General features: G+C 42.7%; 1 protein-coding gene across 1 annotated transcript; it reads left to right on the top strand.

Moving 5' to 3' along the window:
• Positions 1–1,786: 1,786 nt before the first annotated feature.
• Positions 1,787–7,596, top strand: ST8SIA3 (ST8 alpha-N-acetyl-neuraminide alpha-2,8-sialyltransferase 3). The gene is made up of 4 exons (XM_065406879.1): positions 1,787–1,965; positions 3,359–3,481; positions 5,827–6,384; positions 7,314–7,596. The coding sequence occupies exons 1-4, from the start codon at positions 1,787–1,789 to the stop codon at positions 7,594–7,596; spliced, it is 1,143 nt and encodes a 380-aa protein (XP_065262951.1).
• Positions 7,597–17,527: the final 9,931 nt, after the last annotated feature.

A 17,527-nucleotide genomic window follows, 5' to 3' on the forward strand; every position in this document is an offset into this window, starting at 1 on the left:
GCGTGGGGTGGGTTCTGGCGTGGGGAACGGGGGGGCTCGGGCGTGGGGAAAGGGGGGCTCTGGTGGGGGAAACGGGGGGGTTCGGGCGGTGTATGGGGGGCTCGGGCGTGGGGAAAGGGGGGCTCTGGTGGGGGAAACGGGGGGGTTCGGGCGGTGTATGGGGGGCTCGGGCGTGGGGAGGGTTCTGGCGTGGGGAATGGGGGGCTCTGGTAGGGGAAACGGGGGGGTTCTGGCGGTGTGAGGGGGGCTCAGGCGATGTGGGGGGGCTCGGGCGATGTGGGGGGGCTCGGGCGTGGGGAACGGGGGGACTCTGGTGGGGGAAACGGGGGGGTTGGGCGGTGTGAGGGGGCTCGGGTGTGGGGTGGGTGCTGGCGTGGGGAACGGGGGGCTCGGGCGTGGGGAACGGGGGGACTCTGGTGGGGGAAACGGGGGGGTTCGGGCGGTGTGAGGGGGGCTCGGGCGTGGGGAGGGTTCGGACGATGTGAGGGGGGCTCGGGCGTGGGGAAAACGGGGGGGTTGGGCGGTGTGAGCAGGGCTCGGGCGTGGGGAGGGTTCTGGCGTGGGGAACGGGGGGGTTCGGGCGGTGTGAGCGGGGCTCGGGCGTGGGGAGGGTTCTGGCGTGGGGAATGGGGAGCTCTGGTAGGGGAAACGGGGGGGTTGGGCGGTGTGAGGGGGGCTCGGGCGTGGGGTGGGTGCTGGCGTGGGGAACGGGGGGCTCGGGCGTGGGGAACGGGGGGACTCTGGTGGGGAAACGGGGGGGTTCGGGCGGTGTGAGGGGGGCTTGGGCGTGGGGAGGGTTCGGGCGTGGGGAAAACGGGGGGCTTGGGCGGTGTGAGCGGGGCTCGGGCGTGGGGAGGGTTCTGGCGTGGGGAACGGGGGCAGTTCAGGCGGTGTCAGCGGGGCTCGGGCGTGGGGAGGGTTCTGGCGTGGGGAACGGGGGCGGTTCAGGCGGTGTGAGCAGGGCTCGGGCGTGGGGAGGGTTCTGGCGTGGGGAACGGGGGGGGTTCAGGCGGTGTGAGCGGGGCTCGGGCGTGGGGAGAGTTCTGGCGTGGGGAACGGGGGGGTTCAGGCGGTGTGAGCGGGGCTCGGGCGTGGGGAGAATTCTGGCGTGGGGAACGGGGGGGGGGGTTCCGGCGGTGTGAGGGGGGCTCGGGCGTGGGGAGGGTTCTGGCGTGGGGAACGGGGGGGGTTCAGGCGGTGTGAGCGGGGCTCGGGCGTGGGGAGGGTTCTGGCGTGGGGAACGGGGGGGGGTTCGGGCGGTGTGAGGGGGGGTTCTGGCGTGGGGGGTTCTGCCGGAAGGCGCGGGGCCTGCAGCTATCTGCATCCCTCCCCACCCATCTGAATGCAGCCCCACCAGGCAGCGTGTGGCCACCGTGGCTCCTACGTTCATTAGCGCCGCTCCCCACAGGCTGTTTGGGAGATTAAGGTTCATTAATGCCCGCCGGTGCCGGCCCGGCCCGGCCCGCTAACGCTCTACCCCCAGCCCCGCCGGCGGGAACGGGCCTGGCCTGAGGGGCAGCGGCGTCCCCGCGCAGCCGGCTGCCATTTCAGCGCCGCCTGCAGCTCCGAACCCTCCATTTTATTTGTAATTCTGCCTCGTGCCCGCTCGCAGCTCCCGTGGCTCCGGATTGTCTCTCGGAGTTGCCTCCCCCGCCCCCGCGACACACACAGCGCCATCGCAGCTCGCTCGCTGTAACGCCAATGGGCCGGTTTCTCTAGCTTCTCCCCCATCCCATCCCCCCACCCCACCCACCCCACCCCTTGCAACTCCATTGCTTTCCCAGGCATGAGAAATTGCAAAATGGTCCGGGTGGCTAGTGTGCTGGGGCTGGTGATGCTCAGCGTGGCTCTGCTGATCTTATCCCTCATCAGCTACGTGTCCCTGAAAAAGGACAATATCTTCACCACTCCCAGATATGCCAGCTCGGGGGTGCCCAGAATGTACATGTTCCATGCTGGATTCAGGTAAGTGCCTGCTGTTTCTTGCTCCGTTTTAAGGCAGATGGATGCACACGGGGGAGAGGGGGGGGGGGGAGTCTTGCATCTTGGCTCTCCCCGTTCGCCCAGGCACCCTTTGATCGTTGCTTTTAAAATGAAACAATACCCTGCGTGTCAATCGATGTGCTCGCTCTGCTCTGGGCTCTCACACCAGTGGCCAAAACCACAGGGCCCCTTGGTCTGTGTGGTGGGGAGGATGCTGCTGACTGACCTGGGGGAAAGGCTCATGTTAGTTGATGATCATGGTGGCTCCACGCCCGGTTCATATATATTCCAGGGGGCGAGCTAATGGCGCAGGCGCCCTGGTCCCCTGAATTGAGGTGGGGAAAGGCTGGGAGTCCCCCCCCCCCCAGACGTCTTCCCTTGCAACCCTCCCCCCTTTGCAATTCCCCCCACCAGGGAGATTCCAGCCCCGGGTCCAGCGCAAAGCCACTCCCGGCAGAGGGCTCCAGGCTCAGGGCACAAGATGCTCTCTGGACCCCCAGCACCCAGAGCGGTTCCCAGCTCTCCTTCCTCCCCAGCCTGCTGTTCTTCAGCTGGAGAGAGAGAAAAAGTGGCTCAGATCCCCATCTTGCATGGCGCTTTGGATTCTGCTTTGCACTTGATGGGGGTACCGAGGGGACCACGCTGCAGCATCCCCCGGAAATCCGAGGGGCTGAGCCTGACGAGAGGCGAACGGGTCTGGGTCATATCGGTGGGGCTGGAACTCCTTGTAAAAACGCTGTGTGCTGGCTGATGCAGTCCCTGTGCAAAGCCCGTTGCATCTTCTTAGGAACACATGAAGAGAGATTCCCTTCCCTACCCTACAGTGCTGAGCTTTCTGAATAAGGGCAGACTACAAGCCAAATCCCTCAGAGAAATGCGGGACACTCTGGTGGAGAGGGAAGGAGAGTTGTTAAACTGCTGGAGTTTCTGAGGCTTGGGGGGGGGGGGAGAGAGAGAGAGAGAAAAGAGACAGGAAAGCAGGATGAAATGAACAGGCAGAATCCTCTTATCATAATAACCCAGGCCCAGGGAGCGGGGCTAGCTGCTGGAGACTGCCTGCTGGTCGATCGCTGTCCGTGGTGCTGATTTACGCTCTGAACCTGCCCATCTATTTGACTTCAATTCCAGCACGGTAATATTTTTGACGGCCATTTTATGAATTCTGCAGTGCACAGAAATGTGTAAAGTCTCTCTTCCCCTCCGTTCAGATTGATTTAAACAGGGAGAACAGACTATGACGGGGGAAATGGAGATTTTGCTCAGTTAGTTCCCTGCCCATTAAGTCATCCGCACTAAAACAGACAGAATCTTTAAACTCAGCCCTGAACAATTTGTTAATTCCGTGTGTGTACCTGCGTGCGTGCTCATTTTTCAGGTCCCAGTTTGCACTGAAGTTTCTGGACCCTTCATTTGTACCAATTACAAATTCTTTGACACACGAGCTGCAGGAAAAGCCTTCCAAATGGACGTTTAATAGAACAGCATTCTTACATCAAAGGTGAGAGAGAATCAAACCAAGGGACTGTTTTCTTAGGCATGGGGCTCTAGTCTAGCCCCATGTAGTGCAATTATCCCTCTCCCTATGTACCTGTGGTTGGTCTATATTTAGAAAATATAATCAGGCAATTATAAATACTGAACTCTGAGTAACTTGCCAGAACTCTTGAGACAAAGAGTGAGTCCGAACATTTCCCAACAAGGTGAAGTGTTTAAAAAAATATACAAAATAAAATACATCACTGTCTTAGGGTAATTTATTATTTCATTAAAGAACAGAAGCTGTTTTACAGCAATGGAATATTACTGTTATACTAATTGGATGTGACCAGGTTTATCAAAATGATAATTAATTTGCTATTATTTCAAGAGAATTAAAAAAAATTAAGCATCAATATATAATTTATCAAATATTATCTTTATTAAAATACAAAAAAATGTTTTAGTGGAACTTCTCAGCCAATTAGCAACCAGTAATTCCGTAAAAATGCAGACTAGCTCTTTCTTTATAACCATAGCTGTTTCTGGTTGTCTAAAACATGGAGAACATGATGGAAACATTTCTGATCCAATTAAAATTAATTCTTTCCATAATGATTTTCACCTCAACTTCACCAAATTCCATTTAACAAGATGACAACATGGCAATGGAAATTATTCCTCAGTTCCCTTCATTTCTTCAAAACTCAACATTTGCAAGAATTTAATATTAGGTGAAATGCTTTTTAGTCTATCATTGATGCTCTTCTTCAACTTGTGATACTAATGCTGGTAAATGGTGGGCCAGTCTTCTTTCTTTCTTTCTTTCTTTCTTTCTTTCTTTCTTTCTTTCTTTCTTTCTTTCTTTCTTTCTTTCTTTCTTTACTTATATATGTGTTTAGCCATTGATCTTGATCATGGAAATTTCTGCTTAGAGATTAATGCCACAATCTGGGCCAATAACATTATAAGAATACAAATTTTGCCTGAAAATTGCCCAGTGTTTTTAAAGGCTAGATTGTGGCTTGGATTACACAACCAGGCAGAGGAGTAAGAACTTTCTTAACACCCCTATGCAGCCCACCTGGTAATGGGTTTTGGCACAAAGGAGAGAGCTGAGCAATGTGTCCACTAACTGTTTCCTTGGAATGGATAGGAGAAGTGGTGAGCTTTGGCTCCACTCCCTCTACTCTTTGGTCTCTAGTCAACACAGCAGATGAGGCAGTGTGGGGCTGTGGAAAATAATTTGTGGCTGGTATAGCCCAACACTAAATTACAACCCTTCAGGGGCCAGAGAGGAGCAGAGAGGAAATTGTGGTTCTTCCCTGGATGTTCCTGGAATGACATCACAATGTGCCACCACTATGGCCTGTGCTCTTGCAGCACAGTCTACCCTTAAATAAATAGCTCAGCTGCACCTCTATGTTGATGTTAGTTAATGCCTCAAGATCTGCCTTGCATTTGTCTGTTAGCAATAGACCATAATTAGGGTACCCACTGGGATTCCATTAATGCTTAGACATTTGAGGATGGCGAGCTGGAAGAGAGGTTGTTTGTTTTTCATAAACATGAGCAAATAAAGCAGTAATGGTTCATTTTCTAGTTTTATCCACTGCAGGCAAAATTCCAGAGTGTTTTTAGGATTCATAATAGCCCTTTTAAAAATTCCAGTTTGCTTGTCCAAATGAGATATTACGGTATTATGTTTACGTAAGGGGAGACAGTTGAATGTCATTTGTTTTGTGACTCAAAGCTTCTTAATGAGGTACAAGAAGCACTTGTATTAAAAATTTAGCTACATTACTGTTAATACAATTGAATATTCTTGACTGCTTCATTTTGTTTTAAGTACATCTTGGCATATGAGAGCTATCCAGTCTCACCAAAGCACTTCTGTTCACTACCATGGGTAAAATTTACTCCTATCCAGAGGATCAGTACAAGGCCCAGGCATTGCCCTCAAGTTAGGGTTTAAATAGGATTTAGTCTTTTTGCTGAGGCTCTGCACAGCAGTGAATTTCATCCCATGTAAACAGTACACAGTTACAATCGTATGCCTCAAACTTAAGAATTAATCAAGTATTATAATGTCGGTATTATTCTGGGCCAGATCCTCAGCTGATGCAAATCAGCATCCTCCATTAAAGTCAGTGGAGTTATAAAGATTTGAGGATCTGGTCTCACAACTTTTGTCAGTTCATATCCATTTGAAAGCTGTTGCATTGCAACCCTCAGCTGGAATAACTTTATTCCAGTTGTTTTAAATAAAACCAATCATGACATAAGAAAGAAACCCTCTATTTTGTATAAAGGAGAGAAATATAATGAAATGTTTTATTTTGGTTTTTTTTTTGTATTTTATTTTAGGCAAGGAATTCTCCAGCATGTTGATGTAATAAAAAATTTTTCTTTGACCAAGAATAGTGTTCGGATTGGACAGCTGATGCATTATGATTATTCCAGCCATAAGTATGTTTTCTCTATTAGCAATAACTTCAGATCACTGCTTCCAGATGTCTCACCTGTCTTGAATAAGCATTATAACATTTGTGCTGTTGTTGGAAATAGTGGAATCCTTACAGGGAGTCAGTGTGGACAAGAAATAGATAAGTCTGATTTTGTTTTTCGTTGCAACTTTGCTCCAACTGAGGCTTTCCAAAAAGATGTTGGAAGGAAAACCAACCTTACAACCTTCAATCCCAGCATCCTGGAAAAGTATTACAACAATCTTTTGACCATTCAGGATCGCAATAACTTTTTTCTAAGTTTAAAAAAGCTTGATGGGGCCATTCTTTGGATCCCAGCTTTTTTCTTCCACACTTCAGCAACTGTTACAAGAACATTGGTTGACTTCTTTGTTGAGCATAGAGGGCAATTAAAGGTCCAGCTGGCTTGGCCAGGAAATATAATGCAGCATGTCAACAGGTTTGTATTTTTCATGTATTTCACTCATTGAAACATATATCACTAATCAACTACTTTATTGATTTTTCATTCACAATTCACCTGATGTACAATGTCTAAAGGTTAGGACCTAATCCTGCTCCCATTGAAGGCAATTGAAGTTTTGCCATTGACTTCAATGAGAAGCACAATTGCTCCCTTAAGGTGAAATTCCCACCCGTGCAAAAGAGTAGCACAAGGTCAATGTGGCATTTAATTCAGCATAAGTGGGATGTAAGTGGTTGCGTGGGTTTTGTGCTGTCCCACTGCACAAGAGTGAATCACACAATGAATATAGCACTAGAGCACTATCAACCTTTGCTGTAAGTATTATAAGCCAGCCTATAGCCAAAGTCATCATATAAACAAGGTGACTTGACATAAGCAGGGTTGCAGTTCAGAGTAGTTTAAATTCTAGGCACTCTTGTTCAGGTTGAAGACTGTAAATGCAATGCAATAATACTGGCATAAGTAGTGCATAGCCTTGTAATGGCTGTCTGCACAAGGGTTAATTTAACCCTAAGACCATGATCCTGCAGTTGTCTCCTCATAGACAAACGGAAGCCCATGTGTAGCCCAGATGGTGTCAGTGGGGTTCTGCAAAAGTGAAGGGATCTTTCTGCAGACAGGGAATACTTTGCAGGATTGGGGACTAACAAACCAATGTCCTAATGGGCACCATTGCAGAGAGGCACAAAAAAGTCTGTGATAAACTTGTGCAAGGATAGCGTTTTCAGTAACAGTATGTTATACTCATGCTGTTTTAATAAGGCCTAACCTGAATAGTAACCCTAATATTATTCATATGATCACTTATGAATATTGACATTCTCCACCCACCATCCTGTTTTCTTATAAATCGTCATATACAGAATTTGTACCTGAATCAGCCTCTGCTTATTATTTCACAGGTACTGGAAAAATAAACATTTGTCACCCAAGCGACTGAGCACAGGTATTCTTATGTATACTCTTGCTTCTGCAATATGTGAAGAGATCCACTTGTATGGGTTTTGGCCATTTGGATTTGATCCTAACACCAGGGAAGACCTCCCATACCATTACTACGATAAAAAAGGAACAAAGTTCACTACCAAGTGGCAGGAGTCCCACCAGCTGCCTGCAGAATTCCAGCTGCTCTACAAAATGCATGGTGAAGGACTAACTAAACTGACTTTGTCACATTGTGCCTAAGAACTTAAAACTTGAAGTGCCAAATGATTGTTTAAAAAGTGCCCAAAACTGAATTAAACATTCTTTAAAATATAATTCTAAAAAAAAAAGAAAAAAACCTAAAATATTTTCCATAATATAAAGATGCTTTTTAATCGCCCTTATCACAGCTCATCAAAAAGTTTCAGCATATTTAGCAATGCAGAAGTGTTTATCAAAATGTACTGACACTATTCATGGACCAGAAAAGTTTAAACTCTTTAAGATAGATATTTTGCATTTATAGATATGCTACTAAATACATGTTTTAAAATATTTTCATATATATATTTTAACATTACACTAAATGCCTCTAACCTACAAATTTTAATGTTCCATGCAGATTAGAATTAGAACCGTTAGTTTAAAATATTTTGCTTATCTTACAGCTATTACTATTAGTAGTGAAACATACACATGTTGCCATGGCTAATTGGAGAAAGCTAATTAACATTTCCATTTACTATCAAGTTATAGTTCTTTAGAATGGACTCTGATTTTTACAGCTTGCATATGATCTGTGGTCTTGTATTTTACATTTTCCTAGGAATAGTATTAAAGTGATGGGCCTTGTCATAACTAGATACATAAATTGTTCTTAGGTTACTTCAGTGTTTTAATTCAGTTTGAGACAAATCCTAGAGACGGACCCATTTAAATCTATGGGAATGTTGTCATTAACATCAGTGTAACAGAATTTGGCTGTTTGATTTTAAAATTAATGTATCAAGATTAATAATACCATTTTTTTTTAAATTCTATTCTGTGATGAGGAGGCCCTTCCTAATCCTATCCAAACATCCCCAAAGGGGGCTGACAGTGATTTTAGGAATATAGATCCTTTGGAGGAGGAGCACAGTTTGTAATAGTCTCTTTTACCTAGGCTCCTCTATTCCTAAACTCCCCTTCATCAGTGTTGTTGCTGCACTCCCAGTCTTCACAAGCCTAACCCACATATTCTAAAGTCACTGCAAGAAATGGGTTTTCTACTCCATAGCCCATTGCACTACCAACCAAAGCCCTAGTCCTGCAATGAGCTCTGTGCGGCCTCTGGAGTCCACCCATGCAGATCTCATTACAGGATCAGGGTTCAAGATAGAAATTAGATTTTCACAGACATTGTTTCTTTTTCCTTTTAGTTCTACTGTACCTCAAGCATAGTTATTCTATGTGTTCGGGTGATACATTGTGTTATGTTCCAAAAGTGGCATCCATACTGGAAATACTATACCCCATCCTGTTGCTCCCTCTCCATGTCCCCCTAAAAAAGATGTGCAGAAACCAGGGTAACCATTACATTGCTCCTGAACAAGTGTATATAGTTATGTTTAAAAAAAAAGTGTAATGATGAAACATAATTCAACAAAAATCTTTGATAGGTTTTTTATTTGGGAGCAGTGAGGATAAGATCAATGCCAACAATGGGAACAGATTAAAATTACTGGCTAAAATTTTCAAATTTAGGTGCCAAAAGTTAATCACCTAATTCCATATTTAGGTAATTAAACATTCACTGAAGTCCATGGGAGATGCAGGTTTCTAAACCACTTTAAAAATCAGGCAACTTATGTAGGGACCTAACTTTTGGGGTCTGTTTGAAAACGTTGGCCATTATGTCTCAGGCCAATTGATTCTAATATTTTTAAATTAAAACCATTATACTTCAAAATATTCTAACAATTTTATATTATTTTGTATGGCTTTAAGTGAAGAATAACTAAGACCTGGAGGTATCTGTGATAATGATGTAAAACACCACACATGCTGCTATCTTAATTTTTCAAAGATTCATCTACAAAGTAAAAATAGAATTTAAGAATGGAAAACTCCAGGGTAATATAAATAATGTTCTAATCAGTGAGGAATGGTCTCCCTCCTCCATGGAATCCACTGAAACCTCTGCACCTTGGCTTGAGATGGCCATGCCGGGACTGGAGAAGGATGGAAATGGGGACCACTGCTTTATTTGGCATACTCCCCTAAGCATCCATGGTGAAATGCTGACCCTAATGAACTCAGTGGGAGTTTTGCCTTTGATTTCAATAGGAATTTCTCCCTGAGTTCTTTTCTGAGTGAAAATCTGCCTGAGAGTTAGGGTGAAATTCTGGCCCTAATCAGGTTAATGGGAGTGTTAGCTCCATTTCTAAGCTTTCACCTCTCTCAGGATTCCCATGTGAGGGGAGCACGGAGCCACCTTGCAACAACTTTAAAAAACTCTGAATCCCAATGCCTCTGGTGGAAAAGCAAATTCTATCCAGCTGACTTTGCATCATCAAACTCAGCCTGTGCTATGCAGTGTTCTTAAAGTGGTATTTCCACCAGTGAAGGACGTCAGCCCCATTCACTGAATGGAGATCCTGAAACAGCAAGAGTTTTAAAACCATTTTCAAAATTCTTCTTTGATTGGTGGAGAGGACATAAAACACCAACAATTTGCTGGGTTTGTTTTGTAAATAGAAACTTAAAACTGAAAGTGTTCAGGAGGAGGTTAGCCTATATCCAAACTCACATAGTATAGAATATGCCATCATAGTGTTAATGGATGACTTCACACTCTCCTGTTTAGAAATCGCATTATTGCTAAAGTTTCTTGCCCAGTTGTGGAAGCCTGCATCTGCTTTCCTGATATCTTTGTCTGTCCTGCTCGGTATTCTTAAGAACTCATACACTAGAGTTTTACTTATTACAGGTGTTGTTATTAAGTGGCCTCATAATGGTGAGGTACCAATGTATCATGGCTCCATATGATTAATTATTGCTATTTTATTTATTATTTGCATTGCAATAGCATGTGGGGTCCCCAATCAGGGATTAGTTCTCCATTGTGCTAGCCACTGTTCCAACACAGGACAAAAAGACAGTCCCTGCCCCCAAAGAGCTTACAAACTACGATATACCCAGGTTAAGGAGGTAGGGCCCAGCCCTGCAAACCTCTACCTTCTGACTAGTCCTAGTGAAGTCAGATGAGTAAAGGTCTTCAGGATTGGACCCATCCCTTGTAACTCCTAATCTGCCATGTTACACTGTGGGTGTGATTGCTATGGTATAACCCAGTCACTGTCCAATATTAAACAGTGTTAAACAAGGTTTGGGGTTTGGTATACAGAAACCTCAGCCTGCTTAGTACCGTGGCAACCACATTATTAAATATCCCTTTTAACCTTTTATTAAAGATACAGCAAAGAGAGAAAAACAGTTAAAGGATGCAAAATGTAAAGTATTAAGTAAGGTTTTCATGTTAACAACATCCCTTGTTCTCTTTCCCTTTAGCTGAAGAGAATTTTTAGAAGGAAGAAAAATCTTTGTTTGATAGTCATTAAATGGTACCAAAAATGGTAATAACTGTCCTTTTGGGAAAAAATTGATGAAGATAGTTGAGATGGGCTGGAGCTGTTGTTCCTGATACTATTGTTAAAGTTTGATCCTATTTCATCCCAGATGGTGTTTGGGATTCAGCTGGAGCCAAGTAGAGGTGGTGATGTGTTCTGGGTCTCTCTCTCTCTGGCCTGGTCTGGTCAGGACATCTCTCAAGATCAGGATGATGAAGACCCAGGGGTCCAGGAGATGGTGGGGTGGCAGCCATGATGGTGAAGCTTACTCCAGTAGCAATTTTTCTCCCCAAAGTCTTTTTCTTTTAAGGACCCCAAAAAGGAATAGTGGGTGGAATAGCACATCCCCTCATTATTTCGTCCACCAATTAGGCCTACTTCTGGCACAACAATTTTGGTTCACTAATTTCTGATTCCACACTTTTCTTGCTTACAAGCAGGATCTTAACACAATCCTTGAGTTATATCAGTAGGCCTTTTTGTATGGATTAATTCAGTCTTTCTCCATTTCGTACCTTTTCCCATCAACATTTGTTGCTATTGTGACATCTTATGAACTTACACTGACTTTTTACAATGGAACTCACAATTCAGGTAAATTTGTAAGCCCAGTTATTGCAGCTTGGGGTGCAGAATGGGTAAGAGAGGAGCAACAGCCCAAGAATTAAGTTCTGAGCAATTGTCTTTTTCTGGGTGCCTGTGTCTAAGGAAGGTGAAAACATTATTTACATATTTTTCAAAAAGGAAGAATGAGAATTATGAAGGGTAGGGTTCTGCACTAATTATTAACTAGGAACGTCAATTAATCTTTTCCAATGTACCTTACTATTGGATTGTACAGTATGTGTGTGTTCACTATGGAAGCTAAGTCCATTCTTAATTCACTGCTATGTATAATAGAATATTCTTAGTTTAACTTAATATACACACACAGCCACCAATACACACCTAATTCTATAAATATTGTATCATATTTTGTACTGTGTGGAACTCAATCACTGGAGAACAGGAAATATTGCAGGAGGGTTCATAGTTGGTAGCTGGCATTTTAATTAAGTGATGGATTATTAATTTAAACAGTGGGAAACTATAATTTTAATCTAATTAAGTAAATATGAACAATTAGCATCATATTTGTTTTAATGCTGAGGCCAATATGTTGTATATATTTTTCAGTTGCTGGCTCTCAACAATAAGAAATTATATTGGCCAACAATGTCAATGTTTGGCTACTGTACATTGTTTACATAACATAGTTATTTACAAGTTTAGATTACTAATGAATTTAATTAGATGTAATCACAAGCAAATATGCACTCGTCTAAATGAATGTCTAAATGAATGTTCTTTCCATCCAGTCACATAGAGCATCTTCAAGAGACATTTTCACAAAGGGGAACAATCTATTTAGGGCCAGATTCCAACACCTTTTTTCTAGTTTAAGATTACCTTACTGCATGGGTTATTCCACTGTCTTCTTTCCATTGACTTCAATGGGAATACTCATGGAGTATGGTATAACTGAATCTGAATAAGAGTATCAAAATCTTTTAAAATGCAGTGGATCTTCTTATAATAAAGTCATCATTTTTTCACAGTGCAGCATCACTCCAAGCAGAAATTCTCTAGATCCAAAACTTCTTCTGGTACATTTCAGTGTATTGAAATAATTTCAGCCCTAAACCACTTCACTATGGGGTTCCATGCTATCAAAGTTCACTGTGAATTCCACTGTTTAGCATAGTGGCAACATTTGGATATGAATCTCTATTTTGGGTTGGTGTCCTGATCTGGAGTTTTGTTCCACACTGCTCTACCATTTCCTGTTCAGAAAGTGGATTTATTTCTCCAGTAGAGCTAGTCAGAAAAACTTCAATGGAACCATTGTCCATTGGAAAAAGAGGTTCCTTTGAAATCAAAATGCTTCATGAAATTGTGTAGAAAAAAAAAAGGAAAAAAGTTTCTAAAATGTTAAAATGTCCCATTTTGACATTTTCAGAACAAAATGTTTTGGTGTTTGTTTCAATTTTATATTTTGTATTATATATTACATATATATTATAATATAATATAAAGTAAAAAGCCAAAATTGAAACAAAAGATTTCATTCAGCCCCAATTCTTTTTTTCTGAAATTTTCTTTTGCACAGAATTCTGAAATGTTCAGTTTTCTTTCTTTATCAGAACAAATTTTGAAAACTCAAAATCCTTTGCAAAGTGGAAATTCCAATCTCCACACAGCTGTAATCTCCAGCTTTTTTTCCTTATAATTTTGCTTGCTATTATTTTCATCTGAGGGCTGGATTCTGTTTCTGTGCCTGCTCTTTTGCACCCACAAAATTAATTGCAAGTGCAAAAATTATGGGAACAAACGGCTCTGTAAAAGGGAGGTCACTCTTCTGAAACTATATCCCTAATTGTTGAAGGAAGTAGACTATGGAATTGTGCCACTTATACCAGGGCTGAATTTGTTTAGTTTAAACAAATGTTGCCTCCCTTACAGCCTGTTTCTCACTCTCCCTTGCAGTGAAGTTATGCAGTGGAACTAGATCCAAGTTCTGCTCTCTCCACAGGAAAAGAACTCCCAAGAGCAGACTATCAGGGGTGAGATCCACTCTGGGCACTTGACAGGAGAATTTTGCCCTTGAAAACAGACTGTGGTTTGATAAGCACTACTGTGATGCTATAGCAGGGAGAAAGAGGCACTAGGTGCTAAGTGAGAAACACAAATATCTTTAAATATCAGAAACAGGAATTCAGAAAATTATTGACAAAGGGCCATATCATACCATTGATTTTTACGCATAACTCCCCATTGTTTTTTCAGAACCCCATTGAACATTTCAGAGCCATCGATTTCAGCGGGGAGTTCTGCTTCAAAATCAATGACACAATAAGGCCCAAAGAAAATTGCTTTTTGGTATCAATATTCTTTGTTCAAGTTTGCTGCAATGTGGAAACCATGCTTTAAAACAATGTGTTACTTGTATCCTTCTGTTTTTCTAGATGGTATTTCAAATCTGCTTTTGTTTAGAGACAAAAAGAACTGGATTTATTATGCAAATAAAAAGGAACACTATTTTGGGGGCCAATACTCTTCTCATTGGAGTGAATGGGAAGACTCCCATATGATTCATTCAGGGCAGGATCAAGCCCCTCTCCTTGTCCTAAATCTCCAATTTCAAATTAGTTTGTTTGGAGAAACTCACATTAAGAGCCTGATCCAGAAGTATCTGTGCTGGTAAACTCCCTTTGACAACAGCAGGTGTTTTGCCTGTGTCAGGACTGCAGGATTGAGATCAGTGTCCTTTTCCTATTGAGTCTCATTCATGGCCCATGTAACCCTTTTCAGGGGGGTGAACCTGAAAAGAGTCAAAGGTCCTGTTTGACACCTCAGTGTTCACAAGCCAAAGTCATTGAAGGTCCAGATTCTGCCACTTTTACAGTGAGTAGTTAGCACCTGACTCCATGACTACTCCCTGTGGCAGACTCTGGTTGTGTTTTATGGAGAGATCAAAGCCAAGACAAACAAATGAATGGGGTTGAACCGGGAAGGCGCAGGGCCAGGAGCACCCAATAAGTGTGCTGACTCACCACATCTCCCAAGCAGACTGACAGGGAGACCCCACATAAATTAAAGCAACTCGTCCAGCTGCTTTCCTCCAGCCGATCAGATTCTTTGAGTGTCAAGTGACAAAAATTGCACCCCACCCCAGGTGTTGAGGAGGGTAAATCATGCCTACATTTGTTATCTTGTTGGCTACACTCTTCCTGCCTTTCTCTTGCAATCTGAATTCCTTCTTGTCTATATCAATCTAAATGGATTTCTGATGGCGAAGGGTAAATATGCAGTAATACAAGTGAATGTCTCGCTAGATAGGCATAGATATAGGACATTGTATGCAGATGTGTGTCATTTTCAAAACATTTTTGTTTAAAATATTGAATCATACTTACTGGTTCCAAGGAGAAGGGCATGAACTGTTCAAAACCAATACAGCCCTGTCTCATGAGGGTAGAATGCCTACCATGGGACAGGTTGCAAATGGAGACAAGGTAGGATAGGGTTATAAGGTCTCTAGGTGAGCACAATGTTGGGATGGATGCTGTTCTGGGGCAGTATTGACTGTGGTGCCGCAGAGGGCTTTCCACGCACGCTATCCATTAGGGTGAATTTTATCTATAAATAGGGGGCCTACGCTCTTTTGAGCTAAAGTTTTAAGATCTTAGCTCTGATCACCTCAGGACTTGTTGATGTTCGTGATACTGTTGCACAGTCCATAAAGGCCTATCCTGCTTCCAATAAAGTCAGTGACTGAATTTATGTGAGCAACTGCATGCCTGTTTCCTTTCTCAGTGGGTATAAGCCATCCACCTATAAAGAAGACCTGTGAAGGTATGAGGATATGCAAGTGTAAACTCACAAAGAAATGTGAGAGTGTAACACAAGAGCAGTGCTAATCTAGATGCTAGCTTGTATATTGGGGATTGGGCAGGAGAGCAGTAAAACATAAAACAAAACTGTACATAAAAATTGGAGATGTATGTGTACTACTTCTGTTACTTTATATATCTTTATTTAACATTTTAGTACCTATCATTTTTTCAGTGAATATTACATGTACGTAGGGCACACGAAAAAAGTCATTCTGGCTATCACTTTGTTTATTTAACAGTTGAGTATACCAAAAAGTGAGGATTGTGAAATATAACTAACTGTGAATGGAGGCTGCAAAAAGAAATGATTTTGAAAGCAGGTTTTCTGTAAATGAATGTGTCTTTATTCTAATGACCATGCAGTTCAATGCTTGATGGAGTTGTTTTCACTAAAAAACATAAAAATAATAATAAAAAAATTAAAAACAGATCTGCCATAATTGTAACAAAGCATTTATTAGTTAATGGCCATATTAGAAGTATTATTTATTTTTAAAATAGTATTAATGTCCATTATGGGCCAGGATATAATCTCAGGTGAATGGCGTGCAAAGCTGCACATGTTGCAAAATGTGTTGCATGCAAAAGCTGGTATTTGATCTTGCTCCCACTGAAGTCACTATTGGCTTCAGTGGGATCAGGATCAGGCCCCAGGGCATTACTTAATATGTACTCGATGTGGCCACACATCTGAGATTTGAATGTGGCCTGCACAGTGTAATGTACATGTAAATATGTTGTCATATTTGTGAACAAGGAACCTGTTTCCTTTTGTAGAGGAATCCTGCATATTTATTGTGACTGTAGTTTGGGGGGGGGGGGAGGAAACGCAATGATTCATTTTGAATCTTTTCACAATGTTATTGTTCGGTGTGAATGTGCCTGCAACATTGACTCACGTGCCAAAACACAATATTGAATGCATTGTTTTTAAATAAAATATTTTATTGTGCATTGGAAATCTGTGAAACTCAGCAGTGTGTATTTCTTCCTTCCTATATTTTTTTAACTGTTTGTAGTTTGTAGTCCTGCTTTTGACTACTTGAGCTGTGTCAGATGCTAACACTGTATTGAATTCCTTAACATAATTTTAATCAAAAAGCATTTTATATTTTGCAGGATACAAGATAGGCACAGAAGTATCTGAGAACAAATTATACAATAGTATGTCTTCTTTGGGTCTGATTTTAACATCTAAAGGCTACACACATAAAAATTCAATTCTTACTGGGCGACGCAAGAGACTGATAATGGGATATGTAGCTTTTCACTTCAAGGTCATTGATGTGGATTCATCTCAAGAGGAAAGTGACCAAACACCTATACGTGTTCAGTGGCCTAAGCACAATAGAGTTGATTTCCTCAGTCCAGTACATAGTAGACAAGTGTCCACAAGACTATAAAAAATGGTATATTTTTAAACAGTTTTATCTGAGAGACCAAGGACTGAGTTGGTAAGCATCCCTAAGAACCATTGGTTTAAATAGGAGTTGAGGATGCTCAGTAGTTTTCAGGGTTGTTATTATCATTTGTATTCCAGTAGCACCTACAAGCTCACCTGAGATCAGACCCCATTGTGCTAGGTGCTGTTCAAACACACTGGAAAGGACAGGTGCCATCCCAATAGTCTAACTGAACAAATACTATGGCTTGTCCAAGAACACACACAGGAAGTCTGTGGCAGAGACAAGAATTGAACTCTGCTTTCATGAATCCCAGTTTACTGCCTTAACGCCAAGGCCATCCTTCTTTTGAGGGCTTGAGCTCCTATGACAATAGCGGATGAACTAACCTCTCAGCCTTGGAGGTTGCCTCTCCAAGTCAGAAGTTGAGGTAAATTGTTGGGCTAATGTGGAACACTTGCTGCACCGACTCTGTTTGATAAACAGTCTTCAGGCTTGTCAGGTCTATTCTCTGTTATTCTAGCTGGAGTTTTATGCCATGCCCAAGACAGTTATATCTGAGTGCATCATCACACCAACATACTTCCCAAGAACTAAATTCACGCAGAAGTAATGATTAAAAAAATTACCACCAGTAGCTCTGATCACTGCAAACTCAGTGATCTTTTTCACACACTTACTGCCTCAAGCTGATTAGCACAAATTAAATGTCATGCTAATGACCCTGATCAGCTAATACACTATC

The sequence above is a fragment of the Emys orbicularis genome, chromosome 6 (genome assembly GCF_028017835.1).
Source record: "Emys orbicularis isolate rEmyOrb1 chromosome 6, rEmyOrb1.hap1, whole genome shotgun sequence".
Taxonomy (NCBI): Eukaryota; Metazoa; Chordata; order Testudines; family Emydidae; genus Emys; species Emys orbicularis.